Source organism: Symsagittifera roscoffensis, chromosome 4, assembly GCF_963678635.1.
Source record: "Symsagittifera roscoffensis chromosome 4, txSymRosc1.1, whole genome shotgun sequence".
NCBI lineage: Eukaryota > Metazoa > Xenacoelomorpha > Acoela > Convolutidae > Symsagittifera > Symsagittifera roscoffensis.
Window position 1 is genome coordinate 29,902,051 of NC_087065.1, and position 24,945 is coordinate 29,926,995.

The following is a 24,945-nucleotide window of genomic DNA, read 5'->3' on the forward strand; positions in this document are numbered from 1 at the left end:
TATTAAGCCGCCGTTCGACTGCTACAATTCAGTTTTGTGATTTTCGGACTAATAATTGTTGCCTCACCCTCAGTGTCATCCGGTCTGGATCGACAAACTCATTACAGGATATTCAAAAAACCCATTTGGGATATTTATATATGATATCTATACTATGTATATTTTATGTTAAACGTCTAGAAGACTGGTCACTTGACCTTGCTAGACACAGAAGACAAAACCAAGTTTAAACTATCGTTCAGAGTAAATTTAACTTTGCCTATCGATCAGTTGTTTTATCTCTCTTCAGCCGATCTTTATTGTTTATCGATCCAATCGGATTCAATAATTAGAAGCACATACCTCTCGGTATGACATGGCGCATCTATCAGGATATTCAAAAAACCCACTTAATATTAACCCATTCTGGGAAAAAGCGTCTGCAGAGCCACTATTAGAATGGTCCAAGTGGGCAGCCATACTAGAAATGGCTGTGTTTGCAAAGCATGGCATCGAAATCCGAAGTTTACTACGAGCAAAACCACCACTAGTCGAATCATCAGAACCAATTTATGAGCTCGAAGTAACAGGCGAAACCGAGGCGCAGAGAAAGAACCGAGACGTTCGGAACCAAGAAAAACGAGTAGGTTGGGAAAACCACGTCATTAAAGCACGCGAAAAAGGAGTCTTGTGTAACTCCTTTCGATGGGATGAAGCGGACGCAAAAGTGCGCAGCTACCTCTTTTTTTGTTTCGGCGCTGAAGGAAAACGACAGATACAGCAAAAACGACCTAATCTACAGCTGCATACAGTAACCATGCAGGAATTTATGACAACATTGGAAGACATTTTTATAACGACACGTATAATAGCTTTTGAAAGTTATAATTTTATCTGCCGAAAACAAAAGAAAGCAGAAAGTTTGGAACAATTCTATGCAGACCTAGTGGAACTAGCCTCACGGGCTGACTGCGGCGACCGAGAAGATGAGTAGGTAAAAAATATGTTTACCTCACACATGAACAACGAAAAGATTGCAGAAGAGTTACTAGCACAAACACGTAGCCCACAAGATTCTTACGAATACGCGATACGACGAGGAAAAGGAATAGAACAGAGTCGTACCATGAAAAATTCGTTTGGAGGTCAAACAACAATCACAAAACAAGAGCCGGTACACTACGTTAATACACGTGGCAGAAATAATCAACAGAATAGTCAAAACAACCAGAGAGTCCGGGGTGGCTTCCGCGGCCGACCATATCCACGTGGAAATCAAAACCCAAGAGGGCAACAACAACAGCGAAACACAAATTCACGACAATGCCTCAGCATCCATCACCACTTTTCTAATAAGGTAAACAAATCATCTAGCGTCATAAGTGTGTTGCCACAACCAAGGTATTGTAGATATTAATTTCCGTTAAGTTTCTGTCAAAATCATTCATCTCCACGTTGGCAATAATCAGCATACGAGCTGTTATTATCGCTATTAGCATACGAATTGTTATTAAGCCGCCGTTCGACTGCTACAATTCAGTTTTGTGATTTTCGGACTGATAATTGTTGCCTCACCCTCAGTGTCATCCGGTCGGGATCGACAAACTCATTACATATATATATATGATATCTATACTATGTATATTTTATGTTAAACGTCTAGAAGACTGGTCACTTGACCTTGCTAGACACAGAAGACAAAACCAAGTTTGAACTATCGTTCAGAGCAAATTTAACTTTGTCTATCGATCAGTTGTTTTATCTCTCTTCAGCCGATCTTTATTGTTTAACGATCCAATCGGATTCAATAATTAGAAGCACATACCTCTCGGTATGACATGGCGCATCCATCAGGATATTCAAAAAACCCACTTAATATTTTTCCATTCTAGGAAAAAGCGTCTACAGAGCCACCATTAGAAGGGTCCAAGTGGGAAGCCATACTAGAAATGACTGTGTTTGCAAAGCATGGCATCGAAATCCGAAATTTACTACGAGCAAAACCACCACTAGTCGAACCATCAGAACCAATTTATGAGCTCGAAATAACAGGCGAAACCGAGGCGCAGAGAAAGAACCGAGACGTTTGGAACCAAGAAAAACGAGTAGGTTGGGAAAACCACGTCATTAAAGCTTGCAAAAAAGGAGTCTTGTGTAACTCCTTTCGATGGGATGAAGCGGACGCAAAAGTGCGCAGCTACCTTTTCTTGTGTTTCGGCGCTGAAGGACAACGACAGATACAGTAAAAACGACCTAATCTACAGCTACATACAGTAACCATGCAGGAATTTATGATAACGACACGTATAATAGCTTTTGAAAGGTATAATTTTATCTGCCGAAAACAAAAGAAAGCAGAAAGTCTGGAACAATTCTATGCAGACCTAGTGGAACTAACCTCACGGGCTGACTGCGGCGACCGAGAAGACGAGTAGGTAAGAGATATGTTTACCGCACACATCAACAACGAAAAGATTGCAGAAGAGTTACTAGCACAAACACGTAGCCCACGTAGCGATACGACGAGAAAAAGGAATAGAACACAGTCGTACAATAAAAAAATCCGTTTGGAGATCAAACAACAATCACAAAACAAGAGCCGGTACACTACGTTAATACACGTGGCAGAAATAATCAACAGAATAGTCAAAGCAACCATCGAGGCCGGGGTGGCTTCCGCGGCCGACCATATCCATGTGGAAATCAAAACCCAATAGGGCAACAACAACAGCGAAACACAAATTCACGACAATGCTATAAATGTGGGAACCAATATGGCCCAAACCACCTACAAACATGTCCAGCAAAAAACAAAATTTGCTCAAAATGTGCCGAACGAGGCCATTTCGCAAAAGTTTGTAGATCCACAAACGTCAACTATTTAGGAAACCAAGAAGATGAACAACAGGAAGAAGTGGAAACAGACGGCCTGGAAACCGAAAATTATTCGCTGGCATTCGCTGAGTTCACATCAAATAATGGATGGGCTGAGTATCAAATAGACAAATTCTCGGTTATGGCAATCGCCAAATCATTTGAGATTAAAAACACATTGTAAAGTTAATTAAAAGTTCGGACCGACAATTTATTAGTCCAATTGTTATTACAGTGAAAAAAGATCAAACAGTTAAATTCGCACTCGACTCAAAGAAAATCAACAAATTCATACACAAAAACAAATACCAGATGCCCAATATCGATCTTCTTCTAGATAATATTGCTCAAGTGGTAAAATCAGACAAATCCAAACAAACGCTATTTTCGACATTAGATCTTTGTTATGCATATTCTTCAAATCCCCCTGGAAAAAACGACGAAAGAACAATGCAGCTTTAGTCTGATTGGTGGTAACGCCACCGGGACATGTCAATTTCAAACGGGATTTTATGCTCTCACGGACATGCCTGCTGAGTTTCAAAAAGCGATCGACCTAACTCTCACGAAATGTACGAACACATATGCATGCTTGGACGATATTTTTATCGTAACCAAAGAATCCCTAGAAATACACAGACAAAAGCTTCAGTCAGTCCTGGAAAAATAAGACGAAGAAAACCTTGCGATATCATGGGACAAATGTAAGTTCGCATGCAAACAAGTTGAATGGTTAGGGTTTAATATTAATAGCGAGGGCACAAAACCCCTTATAAGAAAGACTGAGGCTATAGAAAAATAATCACCACCAAAAACTTTTAAACAACTAAAAATTTTATGGGATCTCTTCACCACCTCACACGATATATGCCAAAATTAGCACAAACCGCCGCCGCCTTACGCCCACTTTTAAAAAACACAAAAAAAAACAAACCACTTGACTGGTCAATAGAGCATAACAAAGCTTTCAAAAACATATTACAATTGGTAGCTGAAATAACACAAAACAATCATTTTGACCAACACCTTGAAACACGCATTGTATCAGATGCATCTACCACGGGCTTAGGGGCCGCACTGGAACAATATTCACCGGAGGGTTGGGTCGCCGTAGCATAAGCATCACGTTTTCTAAACTCCCTTGAGGAAAAATATTCGGTAAGCGAACTAGAACTACTAGTGGTAGTTTGGGCAATCGATAATTTCAAATACTATCTATACGGAAAACATTTCACCGTCATCACAGACCACCAAGCTTTAATCAGCGCTTTAAACGCAAGCGAAAGATCTAAAACGAGCCAAAGCGGGCTCACACGTTGGATCAACCGATTGATACCCTTTCATTTTGATATCAAACACCTCGCGGGGAATAAAATGGGTTTAATAGACTATATGTCCCGAAACCCAGTTGGATTGGCAGTACCCCACCTGTTGATTACGATGAGGAATTTGTTGTAGCATCAATTAGGGCATTCATTACTGACTTAGAAATGATTGACAACGTCCTTCTAAACAATCTAGCCAACCAAAACAAAGCACCGTATGAGCTGATCAAAAAGGGCGTGAAAAACAAAGAGATATTGAATGCCAATTCAAACGCTCAATTAACATCCGAACATTCGAAACATTCCGCACTCGGTCAATCTCAAACTAGCAACAAAAATCAGTTTCAATCACAACTCGCTAGAAAACAGTCAGATCTCTTTCAATTGAAAAGCAAAAACAATCAAACAATCTGCAAAAATTCAGTACACACCATTTCAACAATCCCCGAAAAGCCAAAAATGAGCCGCAGATCGGACACAAAAGGTTTTGACGGGGGATTTATCCCATCGGAGCTAACAGCAAATTAGTCGCGGGGCCGGAAAGAGTCGACACAGACTTGGCAAGGTTCATCGGACCGCGTAGAGAGCCTTTCAGACCCAAGATGGTACAAGCGACCCCCCACAAAAGGGAAGAAAAATACAGGAAACATAAAACAATCGCCACAAGGGCAAGACGAACTACAAACAACACCCGCACCTTTAAGCAAATTTAAATTTGTCTATCGATCAGTTGTTTTATCTCTCTTCAGCCGATCTTTATTGTTTATCGATCCAATCGGATTCAATAATTAGAAGCACATACCTCTCGGTATGACATGGCGCATCCATCAGGATATTCAAAAAACCCACTTAATATTAACCCATTCTGGGAAAAAGCGTCTGCAGAGCCACTATTAGAATGGTCCAAGTGGGCAGCCATACTAGAAATGACTGTGTTTGCAAAGCATGGCATCGAAATCCGAAATTTACTACGAGCAAAACCACCACTAGTCGAACCATCAGAACCAATTTATGAGCTCGAAATAACAGGCAAAACCGAGGCGCAGAGAAAAAACCGAGACGTTCGGAACTAAGAAAAACGAGTAGGGTGGGAAAACCACGTCATTAGAGCACGCGAAAAAGGAGTCTTTTGTAACTCCTTTCTATGGGATGAAGCGGACGCAAAAGTGCGCAGCTACCTTTTCTTGTGTTTCGGCGCTGAAGGACAACGACAGATACAGCAAAAATGACCTAATCTACAGCTACATACAGTAACCATACAGGAATTTATGACAACATTGGAAGACATTTTTATAACGACACGTATAATAGCTTTTGAATGGTATAACTTTATCTGCCGAAAACAAAAGAAAGCAGAAAGTGTGGAACAATTCTATGCAGACCTAGTGGAACTAGCCTCACGGGCTGACTGCGGCGACCGAGAAGATGAGAAGGTAAGGGATATGTTTACCGCACACATCAACAACGAAAAGATTGCAGAAGAGTTTTTAGCACAAATACGTAGCCCACGTAGCGATACGACGAGAAAAAGGAATAGAACACAGTCGTACAATAAAAAATCCGTTTGGAGGTCAAACAACAATCACAACACAAGAGCCGGTACACTACGTTAATACACGTGGCAGAAATAATCAACAGAATAGACAAAGCAACCAGAGAGGCCGGGGTGGCTTCCGCGGCCGACCATATCCACGTGGAAATCAAAACCCAAGAGGGCACCAACAACAGCGAAACACAAATTCACGACAATGCTATAAATGTGGGAACCAATATGGCCCATTAATAGCGAGGGCACAAAACCCCTTATAAGAAAGACTGAGGCTATAGAAAAATTATCACCACCAAAAACTTTTAAACAACTAAAAGTTTTATGGGATCTCTTCACCACCTCACACGATATATGCCAAAATTAGCACAAACCGCCGCCGCCTTACGCCCACTTTTAAAAAACACACAAAAAAAAACAAACCACTTGACTGGTCAATAGAGCATAACAAAGCTTTCAAAAACATATTACAATTGGTAGCTGAAATAACACAAAACAATCATTTTGACCAACACCTTGAAACACGCATTGTATCAGATGCATCTACCACGGGCTTAGGGGCCGCACTGGAACAATATTCACCGGAGGGTTGGGTCGCCGTAGCATATGCATCACGTTTTCTAAACTCCCTTGAGGAAAAATATTCGGTAAGCGAACTAGAACTACTAGTGGTAGTTTGGGCAATCGATAATTTCAAATACTATCTATACGGAAAACATTTCACCGTCATCACAGACCACCAAGCTTTAATCAGCGCTTTAAACGCTAGCGAAAGATCTAAAACAAGCCAAAGCGGGCTCACACGTTAGATCGACCGATTGATACCCTTTCATTTTGATATCAAACACCTCGCGGGGAATAAAATGGGTTTAATAGACTATATGTCCCGAAACCCAGTTGGATTGGCAGTACCCCACCTGTTGATTACGATGAGGAATTTGTTGTAGCATCAATTAGGACATTCATTACTGACTTAGAAATGATTGACATCGTCATTCTAAACAATCTAGCCAACCAAAACAAAGCACCGTATGAGCTGATCAAAAAGGGCGCGAAAAACAAAGAGATATTGAATGCCAATTCAAACGCTCAATTAACAACCGAACATTCGAAACATTCCGCACTCGGTCAATCTCAAACTAGTAACAAAAATCAGTTTCAATCACAACTCGCTAGAAAACAGTCAGATCTCTCTCAATTGAAAAGCAAAAACAATCAACCAATCTGCAAAAATTTACTACACACCATTTCAACAATCCCCGAAAAGCCAAAAATGAGCCGCAGAACGGACACAGAAGGTTTCGACGGGGGATTTATCCCATCGGAGCTAACAACAAATTAGTCGCGGGGCCGAAAAGAGTCGACACAGACTTGGCAAGGTTCATCGGACCGCGAAGAGAGTCTTTCAGACCCAAGATGGTACAAGCGACCCCCCACAAAAGGAAAGAAAAATACAGGAAACATAAAACAATCGGCACAAGGGCAAGACGAACTACAAACAACACTCGCACGGGATGCTAGGGAAATACTATCGGCCAAGAAGAAAGTAGAGACGATCAAAACACCAACCTTCCCCAAAATCATCTTCACGGACACAAATACATCCGGCACAACTACGAGCAAACAGAAACAAATAGAAACAAGGAACACAACATAAATCACACAAACAGAACCACAAAGTACAAAAACAGCTACGGAAACCCCAGCAATCAATAAAGAAGACACCGCAAAAATCTGTGTTAGCCGCGTGGACCCAAACGTTTGCATACAAGAAATACAAACACCCAACGTAGAACCACCAACAATGGGAACAATAACACAATTAGAAGCCAGCCATGAGATAATAACACAAGGACTGGTAGCGACGGTGGAAAAAGCCACGAATACGGTGGAAGCGGAAGAAGACACCCCATTATTCAGACAAAAACTACAGTGGGTCTTAGGAGTACAATTTATTGCTGCAGTCACCAAGAAAGATCGAAATCCCCGCCCATTGACCAACTTCGTCAAAAAGAGGGATTGAGAAGCCATCAAAGCCTCATATGGACAGTACTGGCATAACTTTCGGAACAGACTCTACGTCCGAGAAGACTGCCTACTCATAGACGAAAGAATCGTCATACCCACGCAACTCCGACAAACAGTGTTAGACAGCCCTCATTTGACTCACCCGGAATCCGCAGCCATGTTGGACCTATGTCAGCATGTCTGGTTTCCCCACATCCATCGCTCAATCGGGCAAATGACACAGAATTCTAGACACTGCACCGAACAAGGTAAAAACCTAAAGCCAATATTAGGAAAAGGGCAATCATTTCAAATGGAACCAGTAGTAGAGCCTAAGGAAGAGGTCCAGTTAGATTTCGCAGGGCGCCTTCCGGATGAACTCAATAGAGACGCATATATTCTAGTTTCTATAGATGAATAGTCCAAATTTCCAAACTCAAAAGTAGTATTAAACACAACAGCGGATATTTGCAATAACGGGGTACCCAGAAGACTAAGATGTGATCAAGCGCAAACATTTAGAGCTAAAAAAAATTCCAACTTTTCTGCAAAACAAACAATATAAAACTCTTGTTCGCCCCGGTAGATGGCCATAGAGCAATAGGAGTGGTAGAAAGGATGATTCAAACATTGAAACGTAGACTAGGAGTAATGAAATTTGACCGATCAAATACATCATACAAACTTGCGTCAGACGTAGCCGAAATTATCAAAACGTTAAGAATAACACCACACAGCGTAACAAAAATTTCACTGTTTGAGGCCCACATGGGACGTAAACCAAACACGCCCACATCAAATATAGCAACTAGTAGTTCACCTAACAATCTGACCTGGGAAAGCGCAAAACAAGCATGATAAGATCGGAAAAATTTGACAAAGCCGCCACTACCCGCAGAAGTAATGCACGACCTACAACGGTGGTTGAAGGATGATGTAAGCATCAAGAAGAAAAACGTCAGACCAAATATGCCGAAGAACCTTGAGAACACAAACTCCCGGACACAACTAACCTCAGGTGCAAAATCAAAAGTCATAGATATAGCCAAGGATAAACTAAACTTAAGATACGAGAGTGTACAAACAACACTAGACAAAAACACGGGAAAACGCATAGAACAGGTAGCACGAAAAACCATTAGAATAGCAACGAAGGTTAAGGACCCGAAAACATTCGAACAAAAATACAAAACCATAGATAGAAAAATTCTAACTTATACTCCACACACCGCATGGGTTCAAACATTCGGAAAACAACAAAGACTTTTCAGAAATAGCGGCGCTGCATTTTCCCAAACCCTATAATATACGGACCATGCAGACCGTCACGACTCAGTGATTATGTTGCTTATAAATCCGCACGGAGATCAGGTCCATGCCTACAGTTTTAAGACATTGAAAACCCTACGGCGCCCCAGCTCCCACTGTTCAGCGAAGATGAAAAAACGGGCCTACCCAAGAAACTGACTCAAAAGGAAAAGGCAACAAGGCAGGCGACTCAAAATAGTCCCACGAAAAGAAAGCAAGCGGACAAGCGAACCAACGGGCGCCCAACACATAAGCTACCAACCAGCGTAATGAGACTACAAACCAATCTCCCCACCGAAACAACGAAAGTGGACACAAACACTCAACGGAAATCATCATCAAGCAACTCGGACACTGACGAACAGTCATCCACCTCCTCAGAGGACATTGCACCCTCGCCTAAAAGGCAGAATAAAAAGCGAACACCTCCAACAAATCAACAGTACCACAACGTAAATCCACAAGGCACCGCCAATCGGCGCTGTCCACAGCACTTGGGAATCCCGTACCGATCAACAACATCACTAGCAAGGATAACGAAGAAAAGAAAACAATACAATTTGAGATCGATTCACCACCAGAAAAGCAAAACACAAACGAGTACCCGACCTTAAAATCACTTATAGAAGAAATGGGTTTCACCGAGAAAACCCCACAGTACAAAGCATGCGTGAAATTTATTGAAGCAATCAGCCCGAAAAACAAAATAAGCAGCACAGATGTGGTAGACTTAACGTCGCCGACCGAGGACTATGAAAAGAATGAAAACAACAACGACATTCTATTTGTGAAAGAGAAAGAGATCGAACAAGAAGTCTAGATGGCAAAGACAACCAGAATTCTACAAGAAAATGAGGAACACGAGAGCAGCGGGGAAGAAGTCAACAAAAAGACAAAACAAACCGAAGAACCAACAATGTAGAAAAGTCAGTGCTAAAGGGACTATAAAACTCAAGAGGCAAGTCCCACAGGGACTCAAAAACTCAATTTATAAAACAATTGTTTATAAATTTGTCCCCAAGGGGGAATGTCATCCGGTCTGGATTGACAAACTCATTACATATATATATGATATTTATACTATGTATATTTTTTGTTAAACGTCTAGAAGACTGGTCACTTGACCTTGCTAGACACAGAAGACAAAACCAAGTTTGAACTATCGTTCAGAGCAAATTTTACTTTGTCTATCGGTCAGTTGTTTTATTTCTGAAGAAATTTTTGCTAAAAAGTAAATTTCAAACGTTTTCGCAACTATGTGCATCGTCAGGATTTTTACAATAAACTACTCTAAATGACGATAAAACATCAATTTACAAATGTTATTTACAATAAATCACATACAATTTGGTTCTAAACCATCATGATAAAAAATTAGCCAATCACAGTTGACCTCTAAATTACTATTAAGATTAAAATGCTTTCAACCTCTAAAATTAATTAAACATTTTAAAATTAATTTGTCTGGAAGTTTCTGAGTCATAATTTCGATTTAGACATGTACGTTTTGAATAAAAAACCAAAAATATTTTGGGACTAAATTTTCAGTGTTAACTCCCTGCTCCTAAACTCATCTCGCGTGTTCAAGCCCGGTTTCTCTTTCCTGATATGTATTGCCTCTAGTGTTAGCAATTTTGTTTGGTTGTTTGACCTATCTATAATTTCCCAACTAAGATCTGCGCTATTTCCCTCAAGTTGGCATTGCTGAAGGTGGAGGCCTACCGGTGAGTCTGCTTTCTTATGTTCCTCAATTCTAGTGGTCAAATGTCGAACAGTTTGTCCGACATAGGTGGAAGTGCATCCACTACATGACAGTTTATAAACCACTCTTGACTTGAGGTCATTAGAAAATGCTGACTTCAGTGATGGTAAACATGATTGTAGTTTTCTTGTGGTGAAAACCACTTGAACGTTCGTTAATTTTCGTAACCTGTTAGCAAAATATTGGCTCTGGTTACCTCTATATTGCACCATCAGCATTGGGGGCTTCTCATCCTTTGGTGATTGAATTGACAAACCCCTGTCACTATCCAGGGGCTTGCCTTTACCCTCGATGATCTTGCACAAGGCGTCTGAAGCCACCTTTGCGGACCAATTTTCAGGGTACTGATTTGTCAGCCATTGCGCCCTATTAGTTTCCATAGCCTTATCAAATTGCTCCCAGCTAGATGTACTCCTAAAAACCCTGTGTACAGTGCCTTGGATAACACTACGCTTATACTGAGTTGGGGCGCAGCTTCTATAGTTCAGTATAGTCCCTGTATCTGTTGGTTTTTGATACCAACTGCAAGTTACACGCCTATCCTGCGATACATTTATGTTTTATGTTTTATTTCTCTTCAGCCAATCTTTTTTGTTTATCGATCCAATCGGATTCAATAATTAGAAGTACGTAGCTCTCGGTATGACACTCAGTTTGCATTTTAGAATTCCTTCGTGAATGATTTAATCTGAGTTACGCCGTTCAGTCTAACTTTGCTAGTCGTAGAACAGCTTGAGTAACTGATGGTTTTGCTCCTTTGAAAATACATCCATAGTAAAATGTAGTCGATATTGTAATGATTTGCCAGTTAGACTGATACGCACTTTTCATATTTAGCTCTTTCTATATATAATCATGCATTCAATTCTGCTTCAGCACTCCTCAATGTCTGGGGAAGCTGAGTCGAGTCACCATCTGGCACGACTTAGCTCCCCCCTCACTGTCGTCGAGTAGCAGCAGCAGTGTCACTAAGTGTGGAGGCGGTTTGAGGGGTGAGGAGGACGAGGAGGTGAAGTGCTTCTACGTGAACAGGGTCACTGTCGTCGACATTCACACTCTGGACTTGTATGATTTCCCGGTCTTTGAGTGGATCGGACCTGGGTTCCGAGATGGACGCACAGACAGAATCATATTCCGACGCAAGGCAAAATCCCTCGAAAAGGTCAACAAATAGTTACTATTAGGAAACGTAGTGTAAAGAGATAATAAATTAGCAAAAACCTCGATTTAGCCTATGAAAATTCCATGAGTTAGAGTAGAATAAACCATATGATGTCTGTGAGCCGAAATTATGTTGAGCTGTATCTCTTTTTGGACGTCTGAAAAAATGCTACCCCTACAAAAATGATACAGCTCAAAAAGTTTTTGAATCACAGACATCTCATAGCAAACTTGAACCCATGGAAGTTTCATATGCTAAATGAGACTTATGCCAACACCTTTTCTCTTTATATAAGGCGTTTGACTCAAACACTTTAGATGTTATAATTTGTTATGCCATTCTGTTGTATTTGACAGTGCATAAAGAAGGAGTTGTTGTCTGTGACCCTGAACTCATTGGAGTCATTCTGTTCACTGGTTCTGCCCAGATTCAGGACTCGCTCCGCCTGCTGTCTCTTCCTCCTGCTCGCCCTGAGTCTCACTTCTTGTGGAGCAACTCTCTCGCCATTTCTACCGCTGCACGACTGGCAAAAATCTAAGGTAGTTCACTTGGTTTGAATCGTAGAGGAGCTACGAGTAGTCTATATAAGACCTGTCGAAAGATAGTCCACTTGTTTTTCCCCACACTTCAGGCTGACTTATTGCGCGACTCAACGACTAGAGTTTCACGTCTAGAGTTTTTATCTGGTACCACTATTGCAGCCGAAATTAGTCACGCTGTGGTATTTTTGAAGCCAGGGTTAAGTGAGAGCTCGCTCCCACAAATTATCATTGCCACGGTAGGAAATCGAACACTCGATCCTACGTTATCCTTTCTGACAATACCACTATGCTAAAAGCCTTTCTATACGAATAAACATATTTTTTCAGCCTGTTTCTCTGAAAATAGTCTAAAACACATTTTCGCCAATTTTTCGCCTAAAGCGAGTTTTTCAACAGTGGCGGTGAAGAAGCCGGAAAGGCTACCCTTGAGAAGGTGGCTAGAAGAGTAACTATTTGATTCAGATGCTGATGCTGAATCCTGGAGGGTGTTTTATGCTGACGGCACCGGTGCTTTGCAGTTCTGTGTTGCTCTCTTGTGGGGTGAGTTGTGCTTGCTTTGTGTTGTACTGGGTGCTGACTCACATCCCCTATGGCTACTCCTCCACTTCCTCCTCCTCTGTGGATTACCACCAGGTGCAGCAGGTGCAGCCACCCTCGCAGCAGAACTCGCTGACCAAACACAAGTGGTGGAACGACATTGAGACATGGGCCGAGAGGGCAGCCGAAACCAGAGCTCCAGTTAGTACGAACAAACAGCAAAGCATCCTTGTTTTCTTTTGCTCTAAACCAAATAACATGGAACGATAACTTTTGCAGGACCAGCTCAGTTGTGGTGAGGTGCCAATATCTGCAGCTGGTACTCTGACCCCTGGAGGGGGAGCCAGCAGTAGACGCAACAGCTACAGGTTCCTTTCTACCTCGAGGGAGACGCTCGCCAGCCAGATGAACAACTCCAACACTGCACACAGTTAGAACTATTCTAGAACTAAATTAATACCTCAAAAACCATATTCCTGACGGAAAATTACATGAACTTTCTCTGCATGCGGACAAAATTTCTTAGCTGGATTTCTCTTTTATTGGCTCTTTCAAATAAATGGCTAATTTGTCTTACTCAAACAAGATAGCTCATTTGACTTATTTCAGCTTAATGGCTAGTTAAAAAAATATTGATGATTACAATCTGAATGTTTGAATTTCAAGCATTGTTTAAGGCGACTGGAATTAGAGTTACGCCTTTAAATTACCGAAAGCCCTCTCGTGGCACTCTTTCTCCTTTTCTATTTTTTGTTCTCCTCGACACGAGACCGATGTACGGTGAATGGAATTTGTGCGCCTCCTTAATGAGGGGGGGGGGGGAGGGGGGGAGGGAAGCAATTTTTTTTAAGCAAATAAAAATGATTTCATTCAAAAATTAGGTACTACTATGATTTAAAAAAAACTAAATTACAAAAGGGGCCCTTCCGTTTAGTTACGGTAAGTGCACAAGCTGGATAGGGCCATACCAGCGATATGAAAATGCATATATATCAGCAATGAAGTCATAAATCAGCATTAAATGCATCGTCATAATGTTAATTTATCTTAGCCGTCCTTCCTCTACAATAGCGCTTATGGAGTTGTCGATAAATTGAACCTTGCGTAGCGATCTGCACCCCCTTATACAAAGTATAGAGCTCCTCAGGAGCGCGAAGCTTATTTTAGTTCTTATGTAGTTTATAGATTCTGGATAGCTTTCTTGTCTTTTTTCACTTAGTTTTTCGGCCAATCGCTGCATCGTCCGCGTGGCTGTTGGAGCAGCGCCACCGGTGCATCCAAAAATTAGCGGGCAGAAGCTACTCTGCTCTACGTTTAAAATTCTTTGCTGATATTTGGAGTTCTTCAGCGTTTCGTGGTATTTGTATGCATCCTTATGCAGTTTTCGCGATGTTTTGGCATGGGGGTTGAAAATTTTCACATCAAAGAAAGCGCGGCTGAATCGTGAACCCCAGAGTCCGTTTGCCTTAATGTCAAGTCGTGCCTCATCTTCAGTTGTAGTTGAATTGTTGACAAAGCTTTCGCCTTGCAACGGCTGAAGTTTCGGCTCAATCTCGACGTCATGGCAAACCTCGTTCATGAGGTTGGCGAATGTGTCTCTGATTTCATTGTGTCTTATGTGTGTGTAACCACCCTTTGCACAGTGAAGCGCATGTGTCAAGTTAAAATCAGCACCACATGCACATGTGAGTGGGGTTTTGGTTGGTTCCCATCCGTATCTTAAGTAAATACCATCTCTGAACTCTGATTTATTCAGGTTGAAGTTGTATCTGCTCAGTGGTAGAGCATTGAGCCAGTTAGAGGCTCCCTTTTCAGAGGCCATGTCGATTGTGTATTTATCTGTTTCATTTGAGGAGTTAATGAGGTTTGTTTTTTTTTCGATTTGTTCTATCAGTTTTCAATTTTTTGATTTTCGTACATATTTTTTCTTGCTGTGTTACTGCTGTAATAGGATCTTGAGATTCCAGTACCAGTGATGTTTCCTTAGACCATTCTAGGTAGCTTTCATGATCGGATGGCAGCTTGATGTTAAATCCGCCCATTTTAAGGGGTAAGGAAGATATCTCACGGAACTGGGGGTTTAAACTGTCTTTACCGACTAGGTTAGGTAATAATTGTTCTTTGATAATATTTTCACATATTTCTAAGTTTTCCATAGTGTTAGGCGTTGTCCTGGCAAGAAATGAAAGCTTTTCTTGAACTCTTTTAGTATAGCAGGCATAAACGTTTTGAGGGGAGGTTTTCGCAATTTTCGTTAGTTTTTTCAAAATTTTGATTTGCTCATTCTGTTGAAATTCGAGGAACTTTTCTATCAGGAAAGCAATCAGAAAAAAGATAGGTTTTTCTTTTTGTGTCCATACAAGTACAATGTGATTTAGTTTTAGTTAACTAAACAAAGTAACTGGATCAATTAGATAGCATCGATTCAAAATAAAAATCGTTTGTGTTTGACATGAAAAAGTTGGAAAAAGTGATAAGCGCCATTTTTACAGGAATTTTTTCTATCATCTGAAAGGTACTGATATCATGAGATATTTAAAAAGATTTTTAAATTGTGATCATTTTTTGAGAAATGGGCGTTGCTTTAGATATTGTGAATATTGTGCATGTTTTTGTTCCGACCATTGAAAATGGAGAGGAACTTTGTATTCGTGTTTTTTTTAAGATTTTTTTTCTTTTTGTTTTCCATGCGAAATCATGTACCACAAGCAATCATTGGACTAGGTTGAGTGATATGTCATATTGAAGCCCATTCAATCGTGATTTGAACCATTTTAAAAATTCCCAAAATTTTTTGTCATTGTTGAGAAAAACCGGTTAGAAATTTTTGATTTTTCGTCTTAATTCAAGCGAATGAAGCAAGCGAGCAGGCTTACATCAAGAGCAGGATTAAATTATGCGTAATTTAAGACCTTAAAATTTAATTTTATGCAAGTAAAAATTAGTTTTTATAGCTTCATTTTGGAAACCAAAAACTTTAAAAGTTTTCTGCAACAAATTTTGAAAAAAACTTTTTCTATATTTTTTCTAGTTTTCTTGTCAATCTTGTACAAAGTTTTTGTCCAATTTGCTTCTATTACTATGACTGTCTAATATGCTTAAATTATGTTATTACGTCAGATCTTTCTATCACACCTAGCAGAATAAAACTACCTTAATTTGGAAAAAAGGTTCTAAACCGTAGTTTTCTAAAGACTATGTTCGGAACATTATGTGCTACTTGCACAGTATCCGGCTATCCTTGATGTATTATTTTATCAATATTTAGAAACAAAAGGTTTTAACTGGCTGTCGAAACATTTAGAGCTTCGACCTGACACGAGCTGTCTCGTTGTCCTTTTAGCATTTAAGGAGAGCTCGGAAAGTCTTTTTGATCGACCTTAAACCAGGCCTACAAAATTTTGTACAATGTTGCGAAAATCTTTTGCAAAAAATTTTAAATCGTCCATACGTTACCGCAAAAAAAAGGCTGTGTCACTTAGTGTTTCAGTTTAGTATATTTTTACGAACGATAACTTACGAGAGCTCCCTGATTCAAACGTTTCCAAAGTTCTTGAAAATTTTGCTATTCCAACTTTGGAAATATTTATACTTTTTTTCACTAGCGGTCAGCTTAGTTTAATATTACAAACCTTCTTTTTTTTCTAATCTTACTCGCAAATAAAGTGTTCATTGAAAGTGTCCTTTTGTTTGGAAATTTCACTGTAGCATTGGCAATTGCATAGCATCTGTTCTCTTCTTTTTTGGTGGCTAGTGTCTGATGCCTACTACGCGTCCGTGGGTAGTGTATGAGACTCTTAGTTTCTAGGTTGAAGGTTTGAATCTCAGGCATTGCCAATTTTTTTCTAATCGATGCTTATTTCTGATTTTTTTTCTTATTACTCTTTATAGACCTGCTTTTTGCCGTGTCCTGGCTAGTGTTTGTGATGCGAAGCTTCGCCTCTGTGTGTATATTTAAAATTAGATAGAATGTAATCAGAATTAGCAGTATGGTTGGATCAGTGTAATTTGCAGGTGGGTTGCGAGACCAGTGCGCTGGACCGGCCAGTTTCCACACCCTACCAAAGTCCAGACTGTACTTGATGGGATTCTACTCTGGCTTAGCCCTCTCTCTATCCCTCTCTTTCGCCACCGCATTCTTCCTATCCAGGTTCGTAGTTTACTGCTGCTTCTGTGTCACTCTTTTGTGGCTCATTTAGACCACCAATTAAAGTTTAAACAACACATTCGATAATCCCGTCCAGATTGATACAGATTTTCGTCGCAATTGGTTCGCTCAACTTTTTGGAAAGGAGGTGCTAAGCTTTAGTTTGATTCCCTATAAACTCACTAATCCAAAAGCATCATCGGCTGGCTCAGAGCTAATTAAAATCAAAATGTTTTGCGTTCAGTGATTTTTGGAGTTCCGCCCTATATGGTCTCGATACATTCCAGCTACTCAATACACTTGCTACTTCTTGGTCTCTGCTGCTATAAGTTAATCTTTGTTGTTTCAGAAGTGACAAGTTGGCCCTGGTTTACAGTGGTAAAGTGGCCTTCTGCTCACTCATATGCTCCCTTTGTCTACTTTTCCCTCTCTTCGTTAGTAAAATCAGTCTCAGTATTTGCACTCCTAGTGTTTTGTGTTCTCGTTCCTTTTCGAAACTTCACTTTTTCAATTGATGCCAATCATTCCCGCCATTTTTGAGGTCTTCTCTTTAATACCTCCCCGCAACCCCCTCTCCCCCCTCCCCCAAAAAACGAGGAAAAACGAAAAAAAAATCGTTTTTCAATTTTTTTACCTAATGTGACCGTGGCCGGAACTTTCTGTGGCGCAGCAACCGTCTATTCTTGCTCTTCTTTGCGTGCAGACTTTGCTGTGTTCTTTGATCTCGGCTGTGGTGAGTTGGTCCTTCAAGTTCCCCCTGCAGCTACGCTTTGTGCTCCACTTGCCCCATGCTTGCAGTCCCCTCGTCAGACCGCACAGCAGGAAGAGCTCATACAACGATCCCCTAGACTTCTCAGAGTCAATCGCCAGCTCTTGCTTTGTTAGTATGTTTGCCTCAGTTTCGTGCCCCAAACACTCTGGGAAAAACGTTTTGAAATGGTTGAAAATCATTAGCAATGTATTCTACGTAGGAAATGTAATTGCTATATCTGTAGTGATTCCTTTATCCGTTGACCCAGTATTGTGCTCTTAATTATTTTGATGAACGGAGAATACTTATTGCATGTGACTCCTATTACCGGTTTTGGTTTAAGGCTCTTGCGATGAGGCAACGTGCTCGGTATCTCAAGTACGTGCGGCCTCCTTCGGTGCAGAGCCTCAGAAAATGGCACATCTGGACTCTTCAGAAACTTAAGTTATTTGAACTCTTCAGGTACGCGATCTCAAAAGTTAGTGTTAACAAGATCAAGTGTAGTTATTGATAATTTTTCTGTGAATGCCAGGCATACCTTCAAAATATGTTTCTATAAAAACGTTCGAATGTCTCAATTATGGTGTAGTAGATGCTAGCTATCTCTTTTCAGATTTGTTTACTGTTCACAGGTTCCTGGTTGTGTTTTGTGTGAAGTTTTTCTGTGTCGCTTTTGTGTTCTACATAGTATCGCCCTCCCAGACTGAGTTTGAACTGAGGAGCAGAATTGCAGACTTGATTCAGACGTAAGTATTTTCAATAGAATTTTCCGTGTTTGATGAAATTTTTTTTGAAAAATTATCAGAAAATGCAATCAGCTTAATTTCAGTGGAAACCGCGCAGAGCTCAAAATAATATCACGGAAATTTCCTCAGGTGCAGTTTTAATAGGAAGCTAACGAGTTTGGATTGTGATTTATAAAAACTAAAAACCTGATTTTGCGGAACCATCGCACGATTAAAGCAGCAGTTTTGTTCACCATTCAAAAGCTTCCAACTAACTGGCTCTCGACTAGTTTGGCTTGTAAAGTAACCCATTTCTGTTCATTAAATAATTGAAATTTACCATGAATTTGCTTTTCAGAATCTCCAGCTGCTCCCTCTTGCGGTCTGGTCCGACGAGCAAGATTTCTTCGATGCAGTCAACCTCTCTCAGTATAGAACAAAGTCTTCTTGAAAAATTTGTTTTAAATTATGAATAATGCTGTTACAAAATAATTGCAGGTTTTCAGCAGATCCCGAATTTTATGATGCTCGAGTGGCGACAGTCATGTTCTTCTACCCTGTGGAAAGCCTTATAGGGTAATTTTTGTTACATTTGAATTCTTCAAACCCATCCCATTTTTAGACCCAGCTCCTTCTAAACAGGCGTATTTGTTGTAGTTTGTGTTTGACATTTGATTGGTATACTTGGTGAGAATTTGATCCAAGGGTCTTTCTATTGCTCAATTGAATTGTTTTCTATTGCGTGCACTTGTTATGAAGGCTGACAAACGTGAAGGAAAACAACAGTAGCCATCTCTCAGTCCATACTCTGATCCTCCCCTTTGGCCCTCTGGTGACGTCATCACAGTGTAGTTATTGTGCAGTGCTGGTAATGTGTGTGCAGATGATGAGTGTGATGTGGTTCTGCTGTCACCTCAAGACACTCTTCTTCTCCGCCTCGCGCAACTTCTCCTTCATCGACCTTAAACTCATTCTTCAAGTAATTATAAGTACATTTTGAGGCACTGCTTTTTGAAAGTCATTTCTTAATTAATCGTTTCCGAAGCCTGCTGGCAAAATCTCAAATTCCCAAAGATCCGATCCATTCTGTATACAGTCTCATGCCTCCTTGCATCAGATTTTGTTCCAGATGTTCTTTCCCTCTGCTTGTCTGGCTTTCTCTATCTACTTGACCTGTTTATGGGAGACTTCTTTGCAACTGCAGAAGTCACTGAAGCTTAGACCGAACGAGGCCGCCCAAATGTTCAAAGCACTGCACGAGAATCTCGAGGTAAAATGCATTTAAACTCTAACGTCAAAGACGTGTCAGCTGGTTTCAAGCTTCCAAAAGGCAGATTGCAATGAGTTGCTGAGAATCCCTACAATGATGTATCAATATAGGTTTTGGAACATATACTATTTAACCTCTGATTTATTTTAAACCAAAACGCATTGTACTAAGATAAAGTTTAAACCTGATTTATGTGCATCAGAATATACGACTGCTTCTGGGGATGGTTGTGCTGTTGTATCTGGTGAGTGTGACTCGCCTATTCAAGAGCAAGCAGAGTGGTCTGAAACTGTATGAGCAGTGGTTCTTCGATAGACTAGTCACCATACCTCACAAGAGAACCCTCGTCGTGAGTTTCTTCACAATGCAGCATTTCTCTATCGTTTATTCTTTTGAATCTCGAGTTGTACGGTAAATAGATTTTCATTGATTGTCTTTATCCAATTTTTTTTCTTTTAATTATTGGTGTGTTAGCAAAGGCGAAGGATACAGGACACGCGAACTTTTTTTCAAGCTGAAGGAAAGTGTACCAATTTGCCAAAAAAATCTCTTCTAAGCAAATTTTTTGTGCGATCTGGTCTGAACAACTAAACAAAATAACAACTATACTGGAACCAGATCTAAACTAGATTTTATTATTGGATATTACTCTGATATTTTATCCCTATAAAATATTGAATATTAACCAATCATGCTCCATCAAACTAACAACCCACTCATTTGTAAGTGCTGAAATTACTAGTAATTTCAGCACCAATGAGATTTGAATTTAACTTAGAATATAGTTGCCTTCACCAAAGAGACCGACTCGTATAAACCAGTATACACTAGATCTAATGCGACTAGAAGATACAAGAGGAATTTTAAGACCGGTATTAGACTAAGCAGTTGCACGAATCTATCCGGCCGAAAATAAGATAGCGTGACGAGCAGACGGTGTACCTTATATGGAATTATTCTATGAGTTAACCAATAAGACCTAACTCACCTGGTGCGACCAAAGGTCTCGAACAAGACCTTAGCAAGCATAGATTAGAAACATTAATCAAAACATTAGATTAGAATTAGACAAATATAACACTTAAAAAATGTTATATCACAAAAATTTAGTAGAAATGTCTCTACGACTCAATAGATCAGAGCCAATTTTCCGGTATTGGAAGAATACCTCTGACAAGAGACGACATACGATTAGGAAGAAATCTACCAATAGATTTCATGCTCGTACGGCAAAAGCCAACTCAAACTTTTATATTTAGAATATTACTAGCAGTAAATTTAAATTTTGATTTACTGACATAAAATTTTTGAAGAGAAGTATTCAACAATCTTGAAAGGCGCTAAACCTAATAATTCTACAATAACGACTGATAATAACAGCCCTAGTCGTTCTCCCCAAAAATTTGCAGTAAATTCAAAACATCTTGGAAAAATATTTATAAAAAATAAAATTACAAAAATTAGTTAGTATAAAACAAATTGTTAGTATATATAAATCATCTCTTCATCCCAGCTTCATCACCTAAAACATAACAGCAAATCTCAAAAACAATAACATCATCAAAACTAAACCTTAATCTTTTTCTTTCACTTAAAACTTTTACCTAAAAGTTATCAAGGCTTATCCATGTTTTCCTTTAAATTAATCTCATTTAGAGTAACAGATCATCAAGGCTTCCCTTAGATCTTTAAATCAATTTCACTTAACTTAAATTAGTTTAATTTCATCTAAATTTTCTGATCATCAAGGCTTATCCTTGGATCAAATAGAACCATTTTGTTCTCCCCCTTCAAAATTAGTCAGTATCTAACGACCTCAATTGTCGATTCGCTATCCAAATCTCACTCAAGACCCAGGATTAACAGAAGTTTTTCAAAAGACTGACCATTCGAATTAAGATAAACAGTGAAGAACTTCGGTTACTCATCGTTCACTTGATTCCCCCCTTTTAGCTGACCCAGGATAGTACTTAAACTTAGTAAGTAATAAAATAGTATCTAACGAACTACTTGCGTTCTAATTAAACCTGAACCTTGTGGATCGATTTACTACTCCCCAACCCTTGATCACAAATCACTACCCCTAAGTAAGATTAGGTAAGTTTATCTTAGCTTAGAATTAGTCACGAGAAAGTAAAAATCATTCTCACGACTCGATATCTGCTTTTCTCTCCAACCCTACAAAACACGACGCAAGTTAAGCTAACCACAAAAAATTTTAAGAACTAATAGTTTAAGACACTAGAAATCACTAATCCCAATCTCGCATCCATCATCCTAAACCTTATGTCAAGAGACAGTTTAGGAAATAAACAAACAATTATATTACACAACTGTGTAGTTAAAGACGAAAGATATGACCTCGTAATCACACCACACAGACGAACAATAGGATACATAAGAACAAATCGACAATCGCATAGGAAGAAAATTATAAGCAAACAAAAACAAATTGTTCGAAAACGATTTTCAAAGCGAAGAAGCGCAGTCTCAGAATCAGAAACCAGTGAAATACAGGAACTCCACAATTTAAAAGACTCAATAAACAAAAACCATCAAATTGACGATCAACTATTTTCTTCTGATTCAGAAACCTCTGATTCATCACCATCATCAATAAAAGGAAAAAGAAGATAAAAAAGTCATACACAAACAAACCAGTACGTCTATATAATTGTAATCAACCCATGAAACACATTGAAAGTTACACGCTAACAGTAATAAAACACAAAAATGACTCGAATTGAAGAAAACTCAGAAGAAATTTCCATTCTCCTATTTTTATTAAACCCACTAGATGAAAATAGAGGACAAGTACAATTTTGTCAGAATTTAATCGCAAATTTATTTGAAAAGGAGATAGTCCATGTACCAAGGAATTTCCGGAAGTAAAAATCAAAAGACAACTCCTTGACCACTATCGAAAAGGAATTTGCAACCTTACACAACAATATGGAATCCATACAAAAGAAATCAGTTCACCAAATGCATTTCATGGCAGATATCTAATTCAAACAGATGACGTAGATATTGAATTTTCCAAAGTTTTCACAGAATACATAAGAATTATACAACATCAAAACTCACAAAAAGCGAATTCAGTATTCACTAACGACGTATTTTCACTTATTTATAGCTATTTATCTATATTAGACACATCAGAACCTCAAGGAGATTCACCAATTCAAACATCTCGACATACAACCGTAAGACCGCAATCCGTGAAAATCCAACAAGTAATGAACTCACGCAACATGTTAAACACGATTCAAAAAATCTTAGCATGGTTCATAATTGATCATTTGCTCATAATTTTGACCTCATTTCACAAGCAAGAAAAAATTTTAGACCACAAGATACAGATGACGAAACTGTTTTAGCAGAACAAACAGATTATGTTTGGAACCCTGAATGGTCTCATAATTTTTTTAATATACCTACAGATATATCAAGACAAGCAATTAGCACATATTTTATTGACAAAGACTATATTGAAGTATACCCACTCACAGTTGACTCAACACCTTTAAACTACAATTAATTCTTTCCCGATAGAGCAGGAAACAATAGTTTAAATTCAACTTTTATACAAAAAAAAACCTAAACGGAGCAAGAAATCTTACACAACAAGTTATCCAAATCCCCATCACATTTCGTAACTGAAGAAATAGTTGAAACAATAACAACTACAGCACAACAAAGTATCTCACCTATTCATTCAAATCTTACAACTCCAAGACCAAAAAACCCAATTTTACCACAGGTGACACTACAATCTACAGTAAAACCCTCCGTTGCTCTAAAATACTCACATATGGATTACCGAACATTTAGACCAATGACAAAACCATCGCAAAAACAAGAAATTCATATAGAAATAATTTTGCAGAACATAACTATAACTATGTAAATAAACCAAAAACAACTAAACCTTCTAGTATGAATACCCAAAACTAACTATACTCATAAAGTCAAAATATACAACAACCACCATCAAACTCAGTAAATTTAATGATAATCCACAAACTTCACAAGATCGAATTGAAAATTAGCCTTTTTTCCAACAAAACAAAAATCATACACATTGATATCAATCCTGAAATCAACCTCCTTACCATACAGCTAATTATATTCCATCAGATGACGAAAAATACTATAATCAAAATTTTCAACGATTTTATCCAAGCCAAAGATCTCGTTCTTATAGCATAGATCAACCAGATATTTTTGACCTCATACACGAGAAGAACAAGTACGACAACCTAAAACAAATCCAACATCCCAAAATAAAATTTTTAAAACACAAAACCCAATCAATACACAATCTTATCAAACAATCCAAATGCATAACGAAATTCCATTACCATAATATTTACAACAACATGAAATAACAAAAAATCAACTTACGAATTTTCTCAAATCCCAAATGCCGCAGAATCACTACAAATGACTATGAAACCATACCTCATAGGTGGATCATGGATATCATCAAATAAGCCACTAATGGTTTTTACAGGCACAGATCCTGAATATTCTGTAGAGGATTATCTGAACGCAGTCACAGCAAATCTATTTTTAAATGTAGGACCTAAGCCAGTAAATACGCCACTTCATCAAAATTGGATACATAGATGCACAGCATCAATCCAAACCACACTTGATGGCGCAGCCCAAAAATGGTTCTCAGTTTTACTTATAGATATAAAATCAGATTGGAAAAGATTCACACAAGAATTTTCAAAAATATTTGACTCTGAAGGAAACAAACAACATCAAAGAGTTTTATGCAAGGAAATTCGTAGACTACCAAACGAAACAATTAAACAACTCGCAGTAAAAATTGAAACACTAGTCCGAAAAGCATATTCACTCAACACTCATGATTATAAAAAGTCAAAGATGACAGAAATCTAATTAATGACTCTAACACATCAATTACGAAAAATAGCAATAAAAAAAGAGCTTCACAATCTTCCTCCATTCGAGAACCAGACTTAAGAAAACTAGTTG

General features: G+C 39.0%; 1 protein-coding gene across 1 annotated transcript in view; it reads left to right on the plus strand.

The window, feature by feature from the left end:
- LOC134843761 (uncharacterized) overlaps positions 1–24,945 on the plus strand; it is a 103,025-nt gene that overhangs the window by 57,314 nt on the left and 20,766 nt on the right. Inside the window, exons 19-33 of the mRNA XM_063860024.1 lie at positions 11,678–11,963; positions 12,320–12,502; positions 12,968–13,243; positions 13,322–13,472; positions 17,057–17,192; positions 17,539–17,623; positions 17,893–18,069; positions 18,284–18,402; positions 18,573–18,686; positions 18,770–18,815; positions 19,024–19,094; positions 19,164–19,241; positions 19,425–19,644; positions 19,795–19,935; positions 20,138–20,284. Of these exons, the coding sequence (XP_063716094.1) occupies positions 11,678–11,963; positions 12,320–12,502; positions 12,968–13,243; positions 13,322–13,472; positions 17,057–17,192; positions 17,539–17,623; positions 17,893–18,069; positions 18,284–18,402; positions 18,573–18,686; positions 18,770–18,815; positions 19,024–19,094; positions 19,164–19,241; positions 19,425–19,644; positions 19,795–19,935; positions 20,138–20,284 (2,230 nt within the window). The remainder of the gene's footprint in view (positions 1–11,677; positions 11,964–12,319; positions 12,503–12,967; positions 13,244–13,321; positions 13,473–17,056; positions 17,193–17,538; positions 17,624–17,892; positions 18,070–18,283; positions 18,403–18,572; positions 18,687–18,769; positions 18,816–19,023; positions 19,095–19,163; positions 19,242–19,424; positions 19,645–19,794; positions 19,936–20,137; positions 20,285–24,945) is intronic.